Here is a 20,925-nt window from a genome sequence, read left to right on the forward strand (position 1 = left end):
TCAGGATTGCATTTAGTTTTTGCAGGGTTTCAAAACTGAAATATGTTTCAGGTGGCCAGATAGCTTTAATTCCTTTGATTCTTATTACTGACAAACAGGGAATCTCTATTTGCCCATGAATTTCCTCACTTTGTATTGGCTGAGGTATCATTTACTTGACAAAGTGAAATATTCTATGTAAAATGTATTGTCAACTCCAAATGGCTACAAATATTCAATCATTATCATTCTTTAATTATGTACAATATAGCAAATGAGGTTTTTTGAATATCCATATATAATTTGGTTCTTGAATCTATAATAAAATATAAACATTAAAAAGTGATTGAAATAGTTCAAAAATTAAATCATATTATCTCTGCCTGTGGTTTACTTATCCTTTGGAAATGATACTGGGAAGTGTTGATTTTCCTTTTTGTTTTTTGTTTTGTTTTTAACGCTTATTTATTTTGAGAGAGAGTGAGTAAGAAAGGGTTCGGAGACAGGGCAGAGACAGTGAGAGACAGAGTATCCAAAGTGGGCTCTGCACTGACAGTAGAGAGCCCACTGCAGGGCTTGAGATCACGAACCGTGAGATCACGACCCCAGCTGAAGTTGGATCTTTAACCAGCTGAGCCACCCAGGTGCCCCAGAAGTGTTGATTTTCTTTTTCTTTCTTTCTTTTTTTTTAATGTTTATTTTGAGCGAGTGAGTGAGCATGAACAGAGAGAGGGAGTAGAGGGAGAGTGAACAGAAAGAGAGGGGAAGAGAGAATCCCAAGCAGGCTCCATGCTGTCAGCACAGAGCCCAGTGCAGGGCTTGATCTCACAAACTGTGAGATCATGACCTAAGCTGAAATCAAAACTCAAACACTTAAGACTGAGCAAACCCAGGTGCCCCGATTTTCTTTTTCTTTCTTTTCTTTTTATAAACATATACATCTTTTTCTAGACAGCCGTTATAAAAACCGTGTAAAACATCATTTTCAGCCTGAGTTTCAAGTTGTTTCAACCTGGAAAGGAACTATACTTGCAGCTTTTTTCAACTCTTACAGTATCCACATGTAAATAAGGAGCTGCAATCTGGGTAGATACAAATTTATTAATCTCTCATTCCTTTGTCTTATAGTTTTTGTCACTGAAAAACTGGACTCTGCAACTGGTAAGTAAGCAACTATACTTTACTTTCATAGATCTCTTTCTTCCAAAACTAAAGTTTAGTTTAATAGAATCTTACCAGTATCTTATTTTACAGACTTTAGTTCAATGCAGTTATCTTTTTCAGCTTCTATAATTTTGTACTTACTAAAAATGCCATTGTTTAAAATAGACATATACTCCATAAGTCTCTTTAATGGCTTTTTTGAAGTCACTTTTAAGTCACATTAGGTCATAGAACAAAGCAACAAATGTATTAAATTCCAGGTATTTGGTGGTTTGATTGACACGTTGGTTGATTTTTTTTTTTTACCTCTTTGCCATCACCCCGCCATGTGCCACCAATATTCAGAAGAATGGAAATGGAATTTGGATCAGTGATGACAGAAAGCAGGGTGGGTAGATGCAGGAAGCTGATGCAGATATGGTTGAGTAATCCAAGGCCACATTTATCCAGGGAATGTGTACATATGGTTGCTTATGGGACTACTTTAATACTAGCAATTATTATATTTTAATGTAATCCTAATATCAAGGAACATGCATTCAGTTAGGTGTTAGAGGTATAGTTTGACAAATACTGATGACCTATTATGGGCCCAACACTCTACTAGAATATGCGAAGGAAATAAATAAAAGATATTTAATGTAATGTGATCCTCTCCTAAATGTAGAACTTCTTATGGCCATTTCCTGAATGTTGTATTAGGTATTGGTCATTTTATTAGCTCTTGTTTGACTCATTAAATTTAGATAAATTTGAAAGCATCCATTAGAGATATATTAATATGTTTTTAAAAGGGTGTGTGTGTGTGTTTTTTTTAATTCAGAAACAACAATCGTTATTTTCGGAAGAAGAAGAATATACCACTGGATCTGAGGTCACTGAAGATGAAGTTGGAGATGAAGAAGAAATATCCAAGAAACAAAGTACTGATTTCTAAGATAAAATCGAGTCTCACTTTTATGAAGGGGTTGCATTCTAAAGGCTCTAATGCAAGGGATGATGAATTAGCTTTGTAAGTCTACATGGTAGGTTACAACATGGAAAAAAAATAAATAAAGGAGGCTTCATCAAGATTCTCTAACCCTGGCACTAACACAGAATAATCACAAAGTTATTTAAAAAGTGCAGTGTAGGGGCGCCTGGGTGGCTTAGTCGGTTAAGCGTCCGACTTCAGCCAGGTCACGATCTCGCGGTCCGTGAGTTCGAGCCCCGCGTCGGGCTCTGGGCTGATGGCTCAGAGCCTGGAGCCTGTTTCCAATTCTGTGTCTCCCTCTCTCTCTGCCCCTCCCCCGTTCATGCTCTGTCTCTCTCTGTCCCAAAAATAAATAAAAAACGTTGAAAAAAAATTTAAAAAAAAAAAAAAAAAAAGTGCAGTGTACTGAGAAATAATCCTCCAAGTTTTCATTTCAAGTGTAACCTAAGGGGTTTCTCAAAATGTATGACTTATATCAGTGTACCAGAGATGATTTGAAGTGACACTGTTCGAGCCCCACATCAGGCTTTGTGCTGACAGCTCAGAGCCTGGAGCCTGCTTCAGAATCTGTGTCTCCCTCTCTGTCTGCCCCTCCCCCATTCACGCTCTGTCTGTCTGTCTCTCTCTCAAAAAATAAACATAATAACAAAAAAAAATTTTTTGAAGTGACCTCAAATGAAGCACCAGAGTATGATTTTTAAAAAACTAAAAACATGATTTTATACAACTACAGAATGAACTTGTGTCAACATTTTTCAACTCATTAGTGAGAGAAACAGCCAAAGTTGGTTCAGAGAACATTTGAAGGCTTGGGTATTTATAGACACTTGAAAAAGAATGTTAAAAAGGATTGCAAGTTAGCGGCAAAACTGATTGATGTTCTACTAGGCAGTAACTGATAACCTTTGAGGTTATCTTTCCTTCTAAAAAAGAATCATTTGCATTTCTGTTAGACACAAAAATCTGCAAGTTAACCTAAGACTTCATGTCCTCTGGGCCTTCAATAACAGTAAATAGGAAAGACACAAGGACATTTTCTTTGAGAATTAAGTAATTCTTACATGGGCCTTTTTTTTTTTAATATAATTATTGTCAAATTAGCTTACATACAACACCCAGTGCTCATCCCAACAAGTGCAATATTACACTATTGCAATATTACAATATTCCATTGTGTGAGTGTATCACCCATTGTGTGAGTATATCACCTCCTCAATGGCCGTCCCCCATTTTCCCTCCCCTCCACCCCCTCCACCCCCTCCAACCCCTTCCACCCCCTCCACCCCCTCCACCCTCAGTTTCTTCTCTGTATTTAAGAGTCTCTTGTGGTTTGCCTCCTTCCCTCTCTGTAACTGTTTTTTTCCCCTTCCCTTCCCCTATGGTCTTCTGTTAAGTTTCTCAAGATCCACATATGAGTGAAAACATTGATATCTGTCCTCTGACTGACTTATTTCACTCAGCATAATACCTTCCAGTTCCATCCATGTTGCTGCAAATGGCATGATTTCATTCTTTCTCATTGACAAGTAGTATTCCATTGTATATATAAACCACATCTTCTTTATTCATTTATCAGTTGATGGACATTTAGGCTCTTTCCATAATTTGGCTATTGTTGAAAGTGCCGCTGCAAACATTGGGGTACATGTGCCCCTATGCATCAGCACTCCTGTATCCCTTGGGTAAATTCCTAGTAGTGCTATTGCTGAGACATAGGGTAGATCTATTTTTAATTTTTTGAGGAACCTCCACACTGTTTTCCAGAGCAGCTGCACCAGTTTGCATTCCCACAAACAGTGCAAGAGGGTTCCTGTTTCTCCGCATCCTCACCAGCATCTGTAGTTTCCTGAGTTGTTCATTTTAGCCACTCTGACAGGTGTGAGGTGGTATCTCAGTGTGGCTTTGATTTTACACAGGTCTTTTAAACAGTCCTCCAATATGACACTAAAAGGACATGCAACCTTCCCTTTGTCTTTTTTCCAACTTTCACGTAATTTTTCTTTATGTGTTCAATCCTCTTATTAAAAACTAGTCCTTTATCAATTACTTTTAAATTATAATTAGTCAAGAAGAAAAGGCTGCTGTGTTTTGTGTGGGCTTTTTTACCTACAGTTGATTGAGGTAGAATTTATATGTAATAAAATTCACCCATTTTTAGTGTATATATTGAGTTTTAGCATACAATTGGGTAATCACCACCAAAATCAAGACCTAGAACATCACTCCAAAAAGTTATCTCCTGCCCGTTTATACTCCTCTAAGGTCTCATGTGAGTGGAATCCTGAGTAGTGTTTTGTGTGTGTAGCTTCTTTCACTTAGTATGATGTTTTTGAGATTCGTCCATATTGTTGTGTGTATCAGTAGTTTGTTTCTTTTTATTTCACAGAAGTATTCCATTGTGTGAGTATATCATAATTTGTGTATCCATTCACCATTTCATGGACATTTGGGTTGATTCCGTTCTTGGCTATTAACAAATAATGCTGCCGTGAACGTTTGCATACAAGACCGTGTGGACATATGTTTTCATTTTTCTTGGGTAGATACCTAGGAGTGGAATTGCTGGGTCATATGGTAAGTGTTAACGTTTAACTTTGAAAGAAACTGCCAGACTGTTTTGCAAAGTGACTACCATTTTGCGTTCTACCAGCAATGTATGAATTCAGTTGCTATATGTTTCTACCAATATTTGGTATTATTGTTACTTTTTTTTTTTTTAACTTTAGCCATTCTAGTGTAGGTATATAATTCTGGGCATCTTCTCATGTGCTCCCTGGCCATTTATATATCTTTTTCATGAAGTATCTGTTTAAATGATCTTTTACCTGTTTTTCAGTTGGATTGTTTGCCTCATTATTGAATTACAAGCATTCCTTATATATTTTTGGATACAAGTTCATATGTTTTGCAAATATTTGCCCCTAGTTTGTGGCTTGCATTTTAATTTTATTAATGATGTCTTTTGGGGGCACCTGGGGCACTTAGTTGGTTAAGTGTCCAACTGTTGGTATTGGCTTAAGTCCTGATCTCAGGATTCTGGGAGCCCAACGTGAGATCATGGGATGATCTCACAGTCATGGAATAGAACAGCATGGAGCCTGCTTGGGAATTTTCAAGCAGTTCTTTTTTTTTTTTTTTTTAATTTTTTAAAAAATGTTTATTCATTTTTGAGAGAGAGTACAAGTAGGGGAGGGGCAGAGAGCAGGCTCCATGCTCTGAGCTGTCAGCACAGAGCCCGACACGGGGCTTGAACCCACGAACTGTGAGATCAGGACCTGAGCTGAAGTCAGACACTTAACCAACTGAGCCACCCAGGCGCTCTCTCTCCCTTTTCTTGTATTCCTTTCCTGCGCGTGTGCACACACTCTGTCTCTCAAATAAATTTTTAAAAAATGATGTCTTTTGAAGAGCAAAAGATTTTAATTTCATGAACTCTAATGTTTTTGTGTCTCTTTTATGTTTCATACTTTAATAACTAAGAAATCTTTGTTTACCCCAAGGTCACAAAGATTTTCTGCTGTTTTCTTCTAGAAATTGTATGATTTTAGCTTTTGTATTTAATTCTATGATCTCTTCCAGGTTAATTTTTGTGTATTGTATAAGTTAAGGGTCGAGCTTCCCTTTGTTTTCCTATAGGCATAGCCAATTTTTCCAGAACCATTTGTTGAAAAGAATGTTCTTTCCCCATTGGATTACCTTGACACTTTTGTTAAAAAATCAACTGATCATTTACATGTGGATCTATTTTTAAACTCTTTGTTTTCTTCCATTGATTTTTATGTATCCTTTATTTACATCAGTGTATGAGTACCACATGGTCTTAATTTTTGTAGCTTTTAGTGATTCCTGAAATCTGGTGATGTGAGTTCTTCAAAATTGTTCTTTTATTTTTAGATTATTTTTGTATTTCTAAGTGCTTTGCATTTCCTGTCCATTTTAGAACAAAGGTAACTACGTCTACAAAAAAACTGCTGGAACTTTCATTAGGATTGTGTTGAATCATATATCAATTTGGAGAGAATTGCTTTTTTTTTTTTTAACAATGGCAAGTCTTCCAATCCATGAATACAAAATATCTTTCCATTTATTTAGTTCTCTAATGTCTCTCAACAATGTTTTATAGTTTCAGTATGCAGATATTGAACATCTTTTGTTCAATTTATTCCTAAGTGCTTTTTTAAATGCTGTTATAAATGGAAGTAGGTTTTTTAAATTTTTCCAACTTTTCAGTTGTTACAGTTGACCTTGTTTCTTGTGCCCTTGCTAATTTCACATAATTTTTCTTTGCTTATTAGATTCCTTTCCAGTGTGTATGCTTTTTATTTCTTTGTCTTGCTTTTTTGCACTCATTAGGGCCTCATATTGACTAGAAGTGTCTGTAAGAACACATGTCCTTACCTTGCTCCCTATCTTAAGGGGAAAGCATTCATTCTTTAACCATTAAGTATAAAATGTTAGTGGTTGGTTTCTCATAAATGCCCTTTCTCAGGTTGAGGAAGTTCTTTTCTGTTTCTAAGTTGTTGAATTATTATGGTGAATGGGTGTTGAATTTTGTTAAATGTTTTTTCCCCATCTATTGAGATGATACAGGTTTTCTCCATATTACCAGTATGAGAAATTGAAATCGGTTTTTCAAGTGTTATGCCAATCTTCTAGGGTAAACTCCACTTGGTCATGAAGTATTTTTCTTTTTATATATTAATGTATTTGACTTGCTAATATTTTGTTAAGGATTGTTTGTGTTTATGAGTGATATTAGTTTTTTGTTTTTAGTTTCCTATGACATCGTCTTTAAGTTTGGTTATTAGGATAATACTAATCTTATAAAATGAGTTGGAAAGTGTTCTCCTCACTTTTCTGAAAGAACTTGTGTAGTGTTTGTATGATTTGTCCCTCAAATGTATGATAAAATTCATCAGTGGAGTCATCTGGGCCTACAGTTTTCTTTTGGGGAAGGTGTTTAATTAATTATGAATTTATTACCTTCAATGTAGTGCTATTCAGGTTTTCTATTTCTTCTTGAATCTGATAACTTGTGTCTTTCAAGGAATTTCTCCATTTTTATCCAGGTTGTCAAATTTATTGGCATAAAGTTGCTTACAATATTTTCTTATCCTTTTCTGTCTAAAAGATCTGTAGTGATGTCCCTCTTTCAATCCTGATAATTGGTAATTTGTGTTTTATCACTTTTTTCTTGAACAGTTTAGCTAGAGGTTTATTTTACTGATCTTTTCAAGGAATCACCTTTTGATTTTATTGATTTTTCTCTATGGTTTGTCAATTTTGTATTTCATTGGTTGTCACTCTTATATTTAGCATTTCCTTCCTTGTAATTGTTTTGTTTTGTTTTGTTTTGTTTTGTTTTGTTTCAGTATATGAAGTTTATTGTCAAATTGGTTTCCATACTACACCCAGTGCTCATCCCAAAAGGTGCCCTCCTCAATACCCATCACCCACCCTCCCCTCTCTCCCACCCCCCATCAACCCTCAGTTTGTTCTCAGTTTTTAAGAGTCTCTTATGCTTTGGCTCTCTCCCACTCTAACCTCTTTTTTTTTTTTTTTCCTTCCCCTCCCCCATGGGTTTCTGTTAAGTTTCTCAGGATCCACATAAGAGTGAAAACATATGGTATCTGTATTTCTCTGTATGGCTTATTTCACTTAGCATCACACTCTCCAGTTCCATCCACGTTGCTACAAAGGGCCATATTTCATTCTTTCTCATTGCCACGTAGTATTCCATTGTGTATATAAACCACAATTTCTTTATCCATTCATCAGTTGATGGACATTTAGGCTCTTTCCATAATTTGGCTATTGTTGAGAGGGCTGCTATAAACATTGGGGTACAAGTGCCCCTATGCATCAGCACTCCTGTATCCCTTGGGTAAATTCCTAGCAGTGCTATTGCTGGGTCATAGGGTAGGTCTATTTTTAATTTTTTGAGGAACCTCCACACTGTTTTCCAGAGCGGCTGCACCAATCTGCATTCCCACCAAAAGTGCAAGAGGGTTCCCATTTCTCCACATCCTCTCCAGCATCTATAGTCTCCTGATTTGTTCATTTTGGCCACTCTGACTGGCGTGAGGTGATACCTGAGTGTGGCTTTGATTTGTATTTCCCTGATGAGGACCGACATTGAGCATCTTTTCATGTGCCTGTTGGCCATCCGGATGTCTTCTTTAGAGAAGTGTCTATTCATGTTTTCTGCCCATTTCTTCACTGGGTTATTTGTTTTTCGGGTGTGGAGTTTGGTGAGCTCTTTATAGATTTTGGATACTAACCCTTTGTCCGATATGTCATTTGCAAATACCTTTTCCCATTTCGTTGGTTGCCTTTTAGTTTTGCTGTGCAGAAGCTTTTTATCTTCATAAGGTCCCAGTAGTTCATTTTTGCTTTTAATTCCCTTGCCTTTGGGGATGTGTCAAGTAAGAAATTGCTACGACTGAGGTCAGAGAGGTCTTTTCCTGCTTTCTCCTCTAGGGTTTTGATGGTTTCCTGTCTCACATTCAGGTCCTTTATCCATTTTGAGTTTGTTTTTGTGAATGGTGTAAGAAAGTGGTCTAGTTTCAACCTTCTGCATGTTGCTGTCCAGTTCTCCCAGCACCATTTGTTACAGAGACTGTCTTTTTTCCATTGGATGTTCTCTCCTGCTTTGTCAAAGATGAGTTGGCCATACGTTTGTGGGTCTAGTTCTGGGGTTCTATTCTATTCCATTGGTCTATGTGTCTGTTTTTGTGCCACCTTGTAATTATTTTGAACTTAATTTCCTTTATTTCTTTTTTAACTTCTTAAGGTAGAAACTTGTTGGTTTTTTTTACTTTTCTTCTTTTCTAATACAAGCATTTAAAGCTATAAGATTTGCTCTAAACACCACTTTAACTATTTCCCACAGGCTTTGTTATGTCTTGTTTCCATTTATAATCAGTACAGAATATTTTCTAATTCCCATTATGATTTTGTTTTTGTTTGACACGTGTTATTTGGTAGTATGTTGTTTAATTTGCAAATATTTTCAGATTGTCTGGGTATTTTCAGTTATAGGTTTCTAACTTAATCCCATCATGGTCAGAGAACATACTCTATGTTGTTTCATCCCTTAAATTTTATTGATACATGTTCCACATGTGCATGAAAAGAATGTGAAATCTGTTGTTGGTGTAGTCTATAAATGTTAAGTTGTTTTGGTTATCTGTTGCAAAGCTTCTATAGTTGTGCTCTTTTTCTGACTGCTTATTTCTAACTTCTTGTTCCACTGATTAGTAAAAGAAGTTGTTGAAATCTCCAGCTATGATTGTTAATATATGTATTTTTCCTTTTAAGTCTACTAGTTTATTTTGTGTACATTACAGCTTTATGATTAGGCATACATATATAGTGTATTGACTCTTTTATCATTATGATATATTCCTCTTTGTCTGTAGCAAAACTGTCTTGAAGTCTGTTTGGTACTCATATTATCACTCTAGATTTGTTTACTGTTTGAATGGCATATCTTCTTGCTATCCTTTTCTTTTTAACCTCTTTGTGTTTCTGACTTAAAGTGTATATCTTGTAGATAGCATGTTGTTGAAAACTGCTTTTTTATCCAGTTTGACAGTTTGCCTTTTGATTGGAGTATGTATTCTATTTATATTTAATGTGTTTAATGATGTGGGTGCATTAGTTCTGCCATTTTGCTATTCATTTTCTAATTATTTCAGATGTTTTGTTTCTCTTATTTCGCCTTTCTTGCTTTTTTTGTGCTAAGAAAATAAATTTAGTATATCATTCTAATTATTTTACTGGCTTTTTAGTTGTATTTCTTTGCATTTTATTGTTCTAAAGATTACAACACCATCTTTAACCTATCACAGTCTACTTAAAGCTAGTAAGAATCACTTTAGGTAAAATATAACCCTAAAGTAAGATAGTTTCCTTAGTTTGTCCTTCTTTGTGCCATTGTTACTTATCTTTATAAATTATACAGAATTACATTATGTGTTACAATTTTTGCTTTAAACAGTTCTATGTCATTCAAAGAATGTAGAGGGGCAAAATAAAATATATATACATTTAGTCTTTTATATTTACATATTTACTATTTTTTTATATCTGAGTAATTGTCATGCAATGTTGTTTTCTTTCATTCTGAAGAACTTTCATTATTTCCTATAGTGTAGGCATACTAGCAATAAATTCTTTCATTTTTACTTACCTGAAAATCTCTTTATTTCCCTTTTTTTTTTAAAGATTGTATTCTTAAGTAATTTCTACACCCAACGTGGGGCCCCAACCACAACCCCGAGATCAAGAGTCACACTTTCTACCAACTGAGCCATCCAGGTGCCCCTCACTTTGATTTCTAAGTACAGTTTCTCCAATATAGAATTCTTGTTTAACAATTATTTTTTTCTTTTAACGGTTTGTATCTCCCATTCCAGTGTCTTCTAGCCTCCATTATTTCTGATGAGAAGTTAGCCATTGATATAATTATTCCCCTGGATGTAATGCGCCCTTTTTATCTTGCTTCTTTCACGATTTTATTTTTTACTTTCAGAAGCCTGACTATGATATGCCTAGGTGTGGTTATCTTACTTGGTATTTGTTGAGCTTCTGGGATCTGTAAATTAATGTTTTAAACAAAATTTGGGGAGCTTGCAATGATTATTCTTTTAAGTGTTTCTTCTGTCCCTTTCTCTCATTTACCTTCCGGAACTCCAGTACATGTATGTTGGACCTTTTGATATTGCCCCACAGGCTTCTGAAGTTTTGTTTCTTTTTCTTCACTCTTTATTTTTTTGGATGGAATAATTTCTTTTCTTTTCCTTTCTTTTTTTTTTTTTTTTTTTTTTTAGTTTTATTTATTTTGAGAAAGAGAGAGCATGGGAGGGGCGGAGAGAGAGAGGGATGGAGAGAGAGAAAATCTCAAGCAGGCTCTGCACTGCCAGCATAGAGCCTGACATGTGGCTCAAACCTGCAAACTGTGAGATCATGTCCTGAGTGGAAATCGTCAGATGCTTAACCGACTGAGCCACCCAGGCGCCCCTGGATTGGATCATTTCTAATGCTTAACTTCCATTTCACTGGTATATTCTTCTACCATTTCAGTCTTTTTCTTGAGCCCATCTACTAAATATTTCAATTATTGTGCTTTTTAGTTCTAGAATTTCCACGTGGTTCTTCTTTATAGTTTCCATATCTTTGTTGAGATTTCCTATGTGTTTATTCAGTAACACCATTTTCCCTTTGAACATACTTATACTAGTTGCTTTGAAATCATTGTCTGCTTTTTTTTTTTTAATGTTTATTCTTGAGAAAGTGAGACAGAGTGAGTGGGGGAGGGGCAAGAGAGAGGAGGACACAGAATCTGAAGCAGTTTCCAGGCTTCGAGCTATCAGCACAGAGCCCAAAACGGTGCTGGAACCACCAACCGTGAGATCATGACCTGAGCCGAAGTTGGATGCTTAATCAACTGAGCCACCCAGGCATCCCAAAATCACATTGTCTGCTTTAATCCAGTATGTAGGTTCTCTCAGAATCAGTTTCTGTTTACTGTTTCTTTTCTGAGTAGTTCACATTTTTTAGTTTCTTCATCTTATAACTTTTGGTAGGTTATCTTTGTGCAGTTCTGAAATGTTTTTGTTCTTAGAATTGTTGGGTTTTTTTGTTCTAGTAGGCAGTTAACTTGCCTGACCCAAACTGCAAAATCTGTCTGCCTCATGGTATGTAGTAAATGCTGTCTCTACATGGGTTTTTCTTGGCTGCTAAGCTACTGTTTTAGCCTGACCCCCAGGGTCATACCAGCCTGTGTAGTTTAGTATTCAGGCAAGATTTTGGACAGACTTTATATTCAGATTTGGGGGCTTACCTGCTTAGCTTCACCTTGCTTTATGGGTTCCCTCTCGATTGCTAGTTGTTTTCTAGTCCTAAGTAGGGCTCCTGCTTTCAGAAGCTTGAGCTCAATGAAGTTTGGGAAATCATCAAGTCAAAGGCACAAGAAAGTCTCACTTCTCTTCAAGAGCAATTCTGTCTTGCAAGTATCTTTCTGCTTGCCTGCTTAGCTGGATCTCCTAGGGTCTCCTGTACACTTTCATAGTTTAACAATCATTTGGGCAGAGTTTATAGTCACATTTTAGATCTCCAGTCTTCTGTGACTTTCTTCTAAAATTTCACCTTTAAATTTCCAGCTTCTCTTTCTTTCAATTGTATCATCTTTTCCCTGGAGCTCATAAGGCTGTAATTTTCCTACCTTAGCTGGGGATATTGAGAAAAGTGCCCTCAGGCAGAAAGCCATAAACTCACAATTCTTACTTCTTGCATCTTTTTTTTTAAGTTTTTAATTTTAATTCCAATATAGTTAACATAGAGTGTTTTATTAGTTTCAGGTGTACAATACAGTGATTCAACAATTCTATAGATTACTCAGTGCTCATTGTGATAAGCATATCATCATGATAGTGTACTCTTTTAACCCGATTACCTGTTTCACTCAATCCCTCCCCTACCTCCCCACCTCATGCATCCTTTAAATGTAAACACTCAACTTTCTACCTCCCTTTGATTATTTGCCAGTACTTACATTTGGTTGTCTATAGTATTTTTGCTCTGTTTCTACCATTCTTTTCTTTAGAAGGAACTTGTCGTCACACTCTAATCTCACCCTATCGTGTCTTTTTGATGTTTGGGAAACAGTGATCTGATGTACTCGCCTTGCCTTCCAACATTGATTTTAGAGAAACGCATCTTTCCCCTCCTTCTTTTCTTTTCCTTTCCTTTGTCCTCTACACTGTCAGCCAGAATAAATTCAGAATATTGATTGTAGCAAAGCACTAGTTCAGAATACAATTTGTCCCAAATCTGCTTCCTCCCAAAATCATTTGTCCTACCTCCATTTTTACCCAAATAGCCCCTTCCCACCCACCCAAGCAAAGACATTTTAAAGCTTTTTTGTGAGTTCTTCATTCCTCCCATTCCCAAACTGTGTTTTTTTGGGTTATGGTGGTGTTGTTGTTGTTGTTGTTGTTGTTGTTGTTGTTTTGGTATATAAAAATTTGGAATTAGGTGTTAAAACCACTATCAAATTAGATTCAGAGAAATACATATAGTTTCCCCCAACATTTTCTTTTTTTTTTTTTTTAATTTTTTAATGTTTATTTATCTTTGACAGAGAGACAGAGCATGAGCAGGGGAGGGGCAGAGAGAGAGGGAGACACAGAATCTGAAACAGGCTCCAGGCTCTGAGCTGTCAGCACAGAGCCCGACACGGGACTCGAACTCATACTCACAGACTGCGAGATCATGACCTGAGCCGAAGTCGGACGCTCAAGTGACTGAGCCACCCAGGCGCCCCAACCCCCAACATTTTCAACATTTAATTTCACTAGGATTTTGAAATTATTGCCCTGATTTTTTTCTCCTTAAGGTTTTCACCAAGTAGAAAGAAGAAAAGTAATTAAAACTAACCCCTATAAAGTACATTCAACTTCTCAATATATTTATATTTTATTTAGAGGTAATTTGTTAGTTTTAAGAAACATGTCTTTTTTACAAAATGGTTTTATTGTTTGGAAGTAAGTAATAAGTGCATTGGAGAAGCATGTGAAACTTATGCTCATAACATTGACTTTCTTTTGTCAGGGAAAAAGGAAAAGCCAAAGAAGTTCACAAAACAACCAAAAAAGCAGATGTCTTCACCTTGTGGTCAGAAGAAAGAAAAGGTGTTAGAGAAGGTAACTCTAAATTATCTATTACTGTTCTAAAGTTCATATTGAGAAATAAGCAGGCAAATATAGCCAAGAAAAATCTGAAGAAGAGTTAAGAACATACAGTGGAATGCTAGAGATATAGCAACAAACAAAGAAGTTCCACATAAACAGATTAAAGATCTCTAAGATATATTGATAGGTGAGAAAAAGTATGCATAGTATAGAATAGATAGAGGAATCTATATATCTTTCCTTATATATGCATAAAATGTTGCCTCTAAAGGGAAGTGAATGGGAGACAGAGACTTTTCACTATATGTGCTGTTTGTAACTTTTGAATCTGGAACCAGTAGTACTTGTTCAAAAAACTTTGAAATGAGATAAATAAGTAGACTTTATAATTTTTAAATAAATTGTATTTTATGAGCTTTTAAAATAATTCTTATTTCACATGCCTTTGAAAGCCAGGTAGGATTAAGAGGACAATAATAACCATATTTGACTAAAAGAGAAATCATAGATTCCAAAAATGTATGAAGGCTGGGTTGAGACAAGTTCCACACAATTATATTGGGCAGGTTGTACGTTCATCTGCGTGCCAAGTGCTGCAAGCACACAAATGGATGAATTCTAAAAGATTGTATAAGCTGGGGCTTCCAGGTCAGACAGATAAAACTGGGTTCAAATTTAGGTCTATATCTCTTTGGACAAGTTCTTTAACTTCTCTGAGCCTGTTTTATTATAGAGATAATTACAGCTGCTGTCTCGTGTGGTTGTTGCAAGGTTTAAATGAAATAATACTTGTGATGCTTTTGGTACGATGTCTTGAACTCAATAAATTAGGCTGCTTTTTATTTTAAACTGTAACACTAATCAGTAAATATGTTCTAATTGGACCTTAATGTTATCTACTTTTTTTTAGTCAACTTCTAGAGATGTGTCTCCTTTCATGTGAGTATTGCTCCTTAATCCATCAGATATTCACTCTTAAAGCATCAGTGCTGATTTTTGTTTAAATTTTCTAATAGCGTGAGTATGCAGAAGAATAAATGGGATGCCACAAGATCCTTGAGATTCAACCAGGATGCACAAAGGGAAGATGGTAAGTTTTGATATTTAGGTAACGTACAGATTAGGTATAAATAACAGTGATAGGAATCTTTCATTTAAAAAAAATTTTTTTTTTAAATGTTTATTTATTTTTGAGACAGAGACAGAATGCGAGTGGGTTGGGGCAGAGAGAGAGGGAGGCACAGAATCTGAAGCAGGCTCCAGGCTCCGAGCTGTCAGCACAGAGCCTGACACGGAACTCAAGCTCACGAGCTGTGAGATCATGACCTGAGCCTAAGTCGGACGCTCAACCGACTGAGACACCCAGGGGCCCCAGGAATCTTTCATTTTATGCAGTATGCTGAATAGCGTTAAAAGTTCCAACTGGAATAAAGCCCAGAATTTGCACATTCCCTTAGGAATCAACCAGAGTTGTATTAGTAGACAACCCCAGTAGATAATGTGTTGTTTTATGCACCTGTGGTTTGGAGGTCTCAGACTGACTTTTGCCCATTACTTGCACATCATATTTTAGGTTCATTTACAAGTGGGGTTTTTTTTGTTCTTCACTATTTATTATAACATGTAACCAATAGGTCTGTTTTTAATCTTTTTTTATTTTTTATTTTTTTATTTTTTTAATATATGAAATTTATTGTCAAATTGTTTTTAAAAACAGCACAATTACCTATGTATAAGCCATTTTGCCACTTGCTGCCTAAAGTTCTTCAAAGATAAATATGTGTAGATGTCTGTAAAATAGTATCTAATGGTATTTTCATAAATTCATGATAATTGAAGTGTGTGTTCTTTAAGAAACAGAAGTTATAAATCATCCCCATAAAAAGTTAGGTTTATTATATTTTACCTCCAGATCAGCGGCGGATGTCCGAAATTACAGGGCACCTAATAAAGATGAGATTGGGTGATCTGGACCGTGTCAAGTCAAAGGAAGCAAAAGAAGTAAGAATTATGTGCTAGGGCACTGTGCTTGCATAGATATGCCTTCCTACTTTATTTTCATCATGAGTAATATAAAGATGTTTTAGGCAGAATTTCTAAAAACTAATGTAAATATTTTAATATATTTTTATATTCTGTACCAGTTCACTCACATAAACGTTGTCCACCTTCGTATCACCCGTGGTCCATAAGTCCTCTATAACACACATAATAAGGTAGGTTATTGCTGAAAGTGTAATGTCACACCACGAGTAGATTAGCTGTGCATTGCTGACTATCCAGAGGGTGACTTTTTGGAAGTTGCTGATTTCAGTCAACTCTGTAGGCAGTGCTTAGATGTTATTTCTAAAATAAGATGTAATCTTGCTGAAAATGATGCCTGGAAATACCTGTGTTCTTACTAAAACTATGTATTAGTCATAACACTGTATATTAACATTAGTATTGGTATTATGTATTCACAAAAACTCTTGCCCTAATTCTTTTATTTAAAAATTTACTTCCCTATAAAACTTATAAAATCTTTCTTTTTTAATTTTAATTTCAATATCATTAATATACAGTGTCAAAAATTCTAAAATCATTGTGACCTTGGTTAGGCAAATATTTCTTAGCTGTGACACCAAAAGCATGATCTGTGAAAGAAAAAATTGACAAATCAGACTTTGTCAATGGTCTTTTTGAAAGACACTACTAAGAAAATGATCTTTTTGAATATCAATGGTCTTTTTGAAAGACACTACTAAGAAAATGAAAAGATAAGCCATAATCTATGAGAAAATATGTGTAAAAACACTTATCTGGTAAAGGAGGTGTCCAAAATATATAAAGAACTTTCAAAACTCAATAATCAAATAATCCAATAAAACTAAATGGGCAAAAGATTAACCAGACCCTTCATGAAAGAAGGGATACAGATGGTAAATAAGCACATAAAAAGATTCAGCATCTTTAGTCATTAGGGAAATGTAAATTAAAACCTCAGTGAGATAACTGCTATATAACAACTAAAATATCTACAATGAAGGGGAAAAAAGTGCTGGTCAGGATAGAGAGCAACTGAAACTCTCATTTATAGCTGGTAGGGATGCAAAAAGGAATGGTCACTTTGGAAAACAGTGTGTCAGTTTCTTATAAAGTTAAACATTTACTCACCATAGAGATCAGTTCATACATGTTTATACTGGCTTTATTCAGAACTGCCAAAAATTAGAAACAACCCAAATGTCCTTCACCTGGTAAATGAATAAACCAACTGTGGTGCATACAAAAAAGAAAGAACTAATACATCAGTAACATAAATGAATCTCCTACACATTACGCTAAGTGAAAGAAACCAGATTTCAAAGGCTACACAGACTGTGTGATTCAATTTAGGTAATATTTTCAAAAATACAAAACTGTAGGGACATAAAACAGATAAGGAGTTGCCGGGAACTGATCGTGGGTTGACTTATGAGAGGCACAAGGGGATTTTCTTGAGGTGATGGAAATGTATTTCTCCCTTGTAACAATGGTTACACTACTGTATGCATTTTCAGAACTCAGAACTGTACGCTAAAAAGGGTGAATTTTTACTATATGTAAAATTATTCACATAAATTATAATTCAAAGAGCCTGAATTTTAAAGATCAAAATAAAATTACTTCTAAGCTAAAAAGTAATGCCATTTTAATAAACAGAGCTTCTGTTGATTCCATAAAAGTAATAACTTCATTTTGCCCCTTTACTCTGCAGTTTGCAGGAGGTATTTATTCCAGACTTGAAGCTCAAATTAAGGCCTCAGTGCCAGTCACTGCCCGGCAAAGCAGCTCAGAAAAAAACACAAGGTAAAGCAGCATAAACAGATTCAGAATGCGACTGGCTTTGACGTGATTTTCTTTTTTTAGGGAAAATGACATGAACAATAGAGGCACTAATTGGAGTTTGGTTTGTTTTGTTTCAAAGATTAGATCATCGAGACATTAGTCAGAACCAAAATTTAACATCAAGTTAAGACTTAAAAAGCTCATAAGCATAAAATTTAATGAAAGTATAGTTTTGGGTTTTTTTTTTAAGTTTTCTGTTTACTGAATTACTTCTGTTCTGAGCCACCTGCTGATAAGAATGTAAACTATACTGCTACTGTGAATTAGTAGAATTTTATACTGTTTATGGGTTATATATTATTTTATATAAATCATTAAAGTCTTTCCTGTTCCTTATTTTATTTCTCTTAATAAAAAGTAACTTGTGGGTCCTCTGTCATTTTACATCACAAAATTTCTTTTAAATTATAACACTTATTGAGATTGGATCATTAATACTACAGATCCAAATGCCTTATCAGCAGTTCTGAAATCCAGAAAACTCAGAAAACCATCCAGACTTTTTTGTACATTTGTGGCAACTCAAACCTGGCTGAACTACTATGATGCTATTTATGGTTTTTATTTATCACACTTAGTTAATTAATTTATTTTTTTTTTTCTTCTCAACGTTTTTATTTATTTTTGGGACAGAGAGAGACAGAGCATGAACGGGGGAGGGGCAGAGAGAGAGGGAGACACAGAATCGGAAGCAGGCTCCAGGCTCTGAGCCATCAGCCCAGAGCCTGACGCGGGGCTCGAACTCACGGACCGCGAGATTGTGACCTGGCTGAAGTCGGACGCTTAACCGACTGCACCACCCAGGCGCCCCTATCACACTTAATTTAAATGTTCATATGTTACACTGAAAAAGTATTAATGTGTTTGGTTAAAGGGCATTGCTCCAATCCATAATATACAATATATGTACCATATTCTGTCCCCCACATCCACAAAAATCTGAATTCCAAAATGTCTCACTCCAAAGGTTTTTAAAAATGGATTGTGGGGCTACATGAAGTTTCATTTAACTCTGATACTGTCAAGCAAACAGAACCTAAAGCAGCAGCAACTTCCTCCTGTTTTAGAAGCACCTCTGACCTTTTTTTCTGTTTAAAAAATCTAGGTCTAAAAGCCGTTTTGGTCCAGGGCGTCCTGCATAAAGCATCTTAACTACAACTAAAAAGAAGACACACCTCTGGACATCTGAAATTGCTCACTTCTTGAAGATCTTCAGAACAATGACTTATAAATGTTTTATTTATTATTCTTGCAAACCACATAAATCATAATGCTAAGGGAAATGTATAGTTAGGTCTTTTGAAACCTAATTGTAAATATGAAACTTCTTAAATCTGACTTTTTTAATGTGATGCTATGTAGAAAATTAGTATTTACAGATTTGCATAGTTAAGACTCCTAATATTTGTTATCCTTTATTTATTTGAAAGAGAGGAGGCCTCAACTCAAGTAGCTAAGACTTTTTAAGACCTTAATAAATTAAGGGAACACAGCTGGTGATGGTACTGTGCATGTGCACTGATTATAGTATGCCTTTTGAGCTGTAACTCTTGGGATAGCATTGAGAACTGCAATCTGTGTAATGAAACTCCCAGGGATGCTAATTTTAAGTTTGCATGAATATTAAGGAATGACAGGTCTCAAGCCTATATTAAATAAAGTTTCAAGGTGTGATGTATTCCCTGTGTTGGGCAAGAGGGTTAATTTTTTTCAGCATTAATCCATGGAAAGCACAATGTTCATCCAACTTGTTTTTCTTTCGGTTTTTAATGCTTATCTATTGGTTATCTGAGCTGGAATTACTGATTATTCCTTTTCCTCTGTGAAGCCAGTGCCATTCTGAATTTATTAAAATAACTTGATAGTTTTAGGATAGTAAATCATTTTAGTTGTATAAAACACCCAGTGTGCAGTTCTCAGGGTTCTAAAACCCAGCCATGTTTCTAAAGCCATTCGAATAGCCCCATTAAACAGTTACAATTACTTACTACTTTAGCAGTGTCTAGAAGGAAACATTCCCAAATACATTTGATGGGTGAAAAATGCTGTGCATTCAGTAGAAATCAAGCTAAATTCTATTATATAGATCATGTTTTAATTTTTCTAACCAAGCAGAAAGAGTGCTCAGGGAAAATTTGTTCCAAACTATAAGCATAAAAAATTATGTGTTTGGAAATCACATATAGGCGTTTGAAAAACTTATAAAATTCACTGTTTCTATTTGTAGTCTCCATTGTCTTATAATTGGAATTTCTTCAAATTATTTAGAGAACAGATTTTGATAATGTGACAGAATGGCAGTTTCCATTGAAATGTTGAAGTGTTAAACTCCGTTAACACATACAGAAATCATTTTTAGGGACTATTTTAGTTAGTAAATGCAGCTAGATGTTATTTGATGCTATAGGTATGGCTTTTCCAAGGTTTTTGAATTTATGTTTGGAAATTTTGTTCCAGTTTATGTATCTTTCAATTGTTTGATGTTTTTGAAATAGATTATAAAATTTTTATTTTCAAAAGAAAATGTTTTATAGTACATGGTCTATAAGCTCTGTTAAATACCACAGTCTTGTTTCTTTTACTGTATTCTCTGATTAAAAGGATTTAGGCCTGTACAGGTTATATAATGCTGTGATGGTCACAACTGAAAGAAGTATGCTCTTTAGATTTTTAACTGATGATAAAAAGGCAAGTTGCTTTTCCCCTGGGAGGACTGTACCAGTGGATTGATTTTTTACAAACCAGAATTTATCAGAATTTGATTTTCTTCAGAATAGGCTTTTTATTTTATAAACATCTGTAATACATAGCACAGGTACCACAAACATTTTAATCAAACTGTTAATAGTATTTCTTTACCAAATACTTTGAAAAGGTTTTATCTTACATTAATTCTGAATTTACATTCCTTTAATTGAAATAAATGTTAATGACAAAAATGGTTTGAAAAGTCCCTTGATCTGAATCATTCCATCTTCTCAGGAAAAGTCTGGATGGGCTCCTAGAGCACAGGTTTTCATGAAAAATTAGCTCTGTTACAAGGTGTATTTTATAAATTTTAAGATTGTTTTGAGTGAGTTTATCCTGGTAAAGATTCAGCAAAATATTTAGGGGCTAAAATATTGCAGGAAAGATTATCTGTTAGGGGTGCTTATTCCACACTCTTGCACCATGTTTGTAATTCTCCCTTTTCAGAACATTCAGCCAGATATTGTGAGATACGCTAAATTGCTTTGGAAGCTG

The 20,925-nt window shown here is 35.2% G+C and overlaps 1 protein-coding gene across 5 annotated transcripts in view; it reads left to right on the forward strand.

Annotated features, from left to right (window-relative positions):
• SANBR (SANT and BTB domain regulator of CSR) overlaps positions 1-20,655 on the forward strand; it is a 70,337-nt gene extending 49,682 nt beyond the window's left edge. For all 5 annotated transcript variants that reach the window (XM_047853012.1, XM_047853013.1, XM_047853015.1 and 2 more), the window contains 8 exons: positions 1,108-1,140; positions 1,967-2,066; positions 13,733-13,824; positions 14,723-14,751; positions 14,829-14,902; positions 15,725-15,813; positions 17,552-17,643; positions 18,788-20,655. In XM_047853012.1, the coding sequence (XP_047708968.1) occupies positions 1,108-1,140; positions 1,967-2,066; positions 13,733-13,824; positions 14,723-14,751; positions 14,829-14,902; positions 15,725-15,813; positions 17,552-17,643; positions 18,788-18,824 (546 nt within the window). In that variant the 3' untranslated portion in view covers positions 18,825-20,655. The remainder of the gene's footprint in view (positions 1-1,107; positions 1,141-1,966; positions 2,067-13,732; positions 13,825-14,722; positions 14,752-14,828; positions 14,903-15,724; positions 15,814-17,551; positions 17,644-18,787) is intronic.
• Positions 20,656-20,925: the final 270 nt, after the last annotated feature.

Source organism: Prionailurus viverrinus, chromosome A3 (assembly GCF_022837055.1).
Source record: "Prionailurus viverrinus isolate Anna chromosome A3, UM_Priviv_1.0, whole genome shotgun sequence".
In the NCBI taxonomy this organism is placed as follows: domain Eukaryota; kingdom Metazoa; phylum Chordata; class Mammalia; order Carnivora; family Felidae; genus Prionailurus; species Prionailurus viverrinus.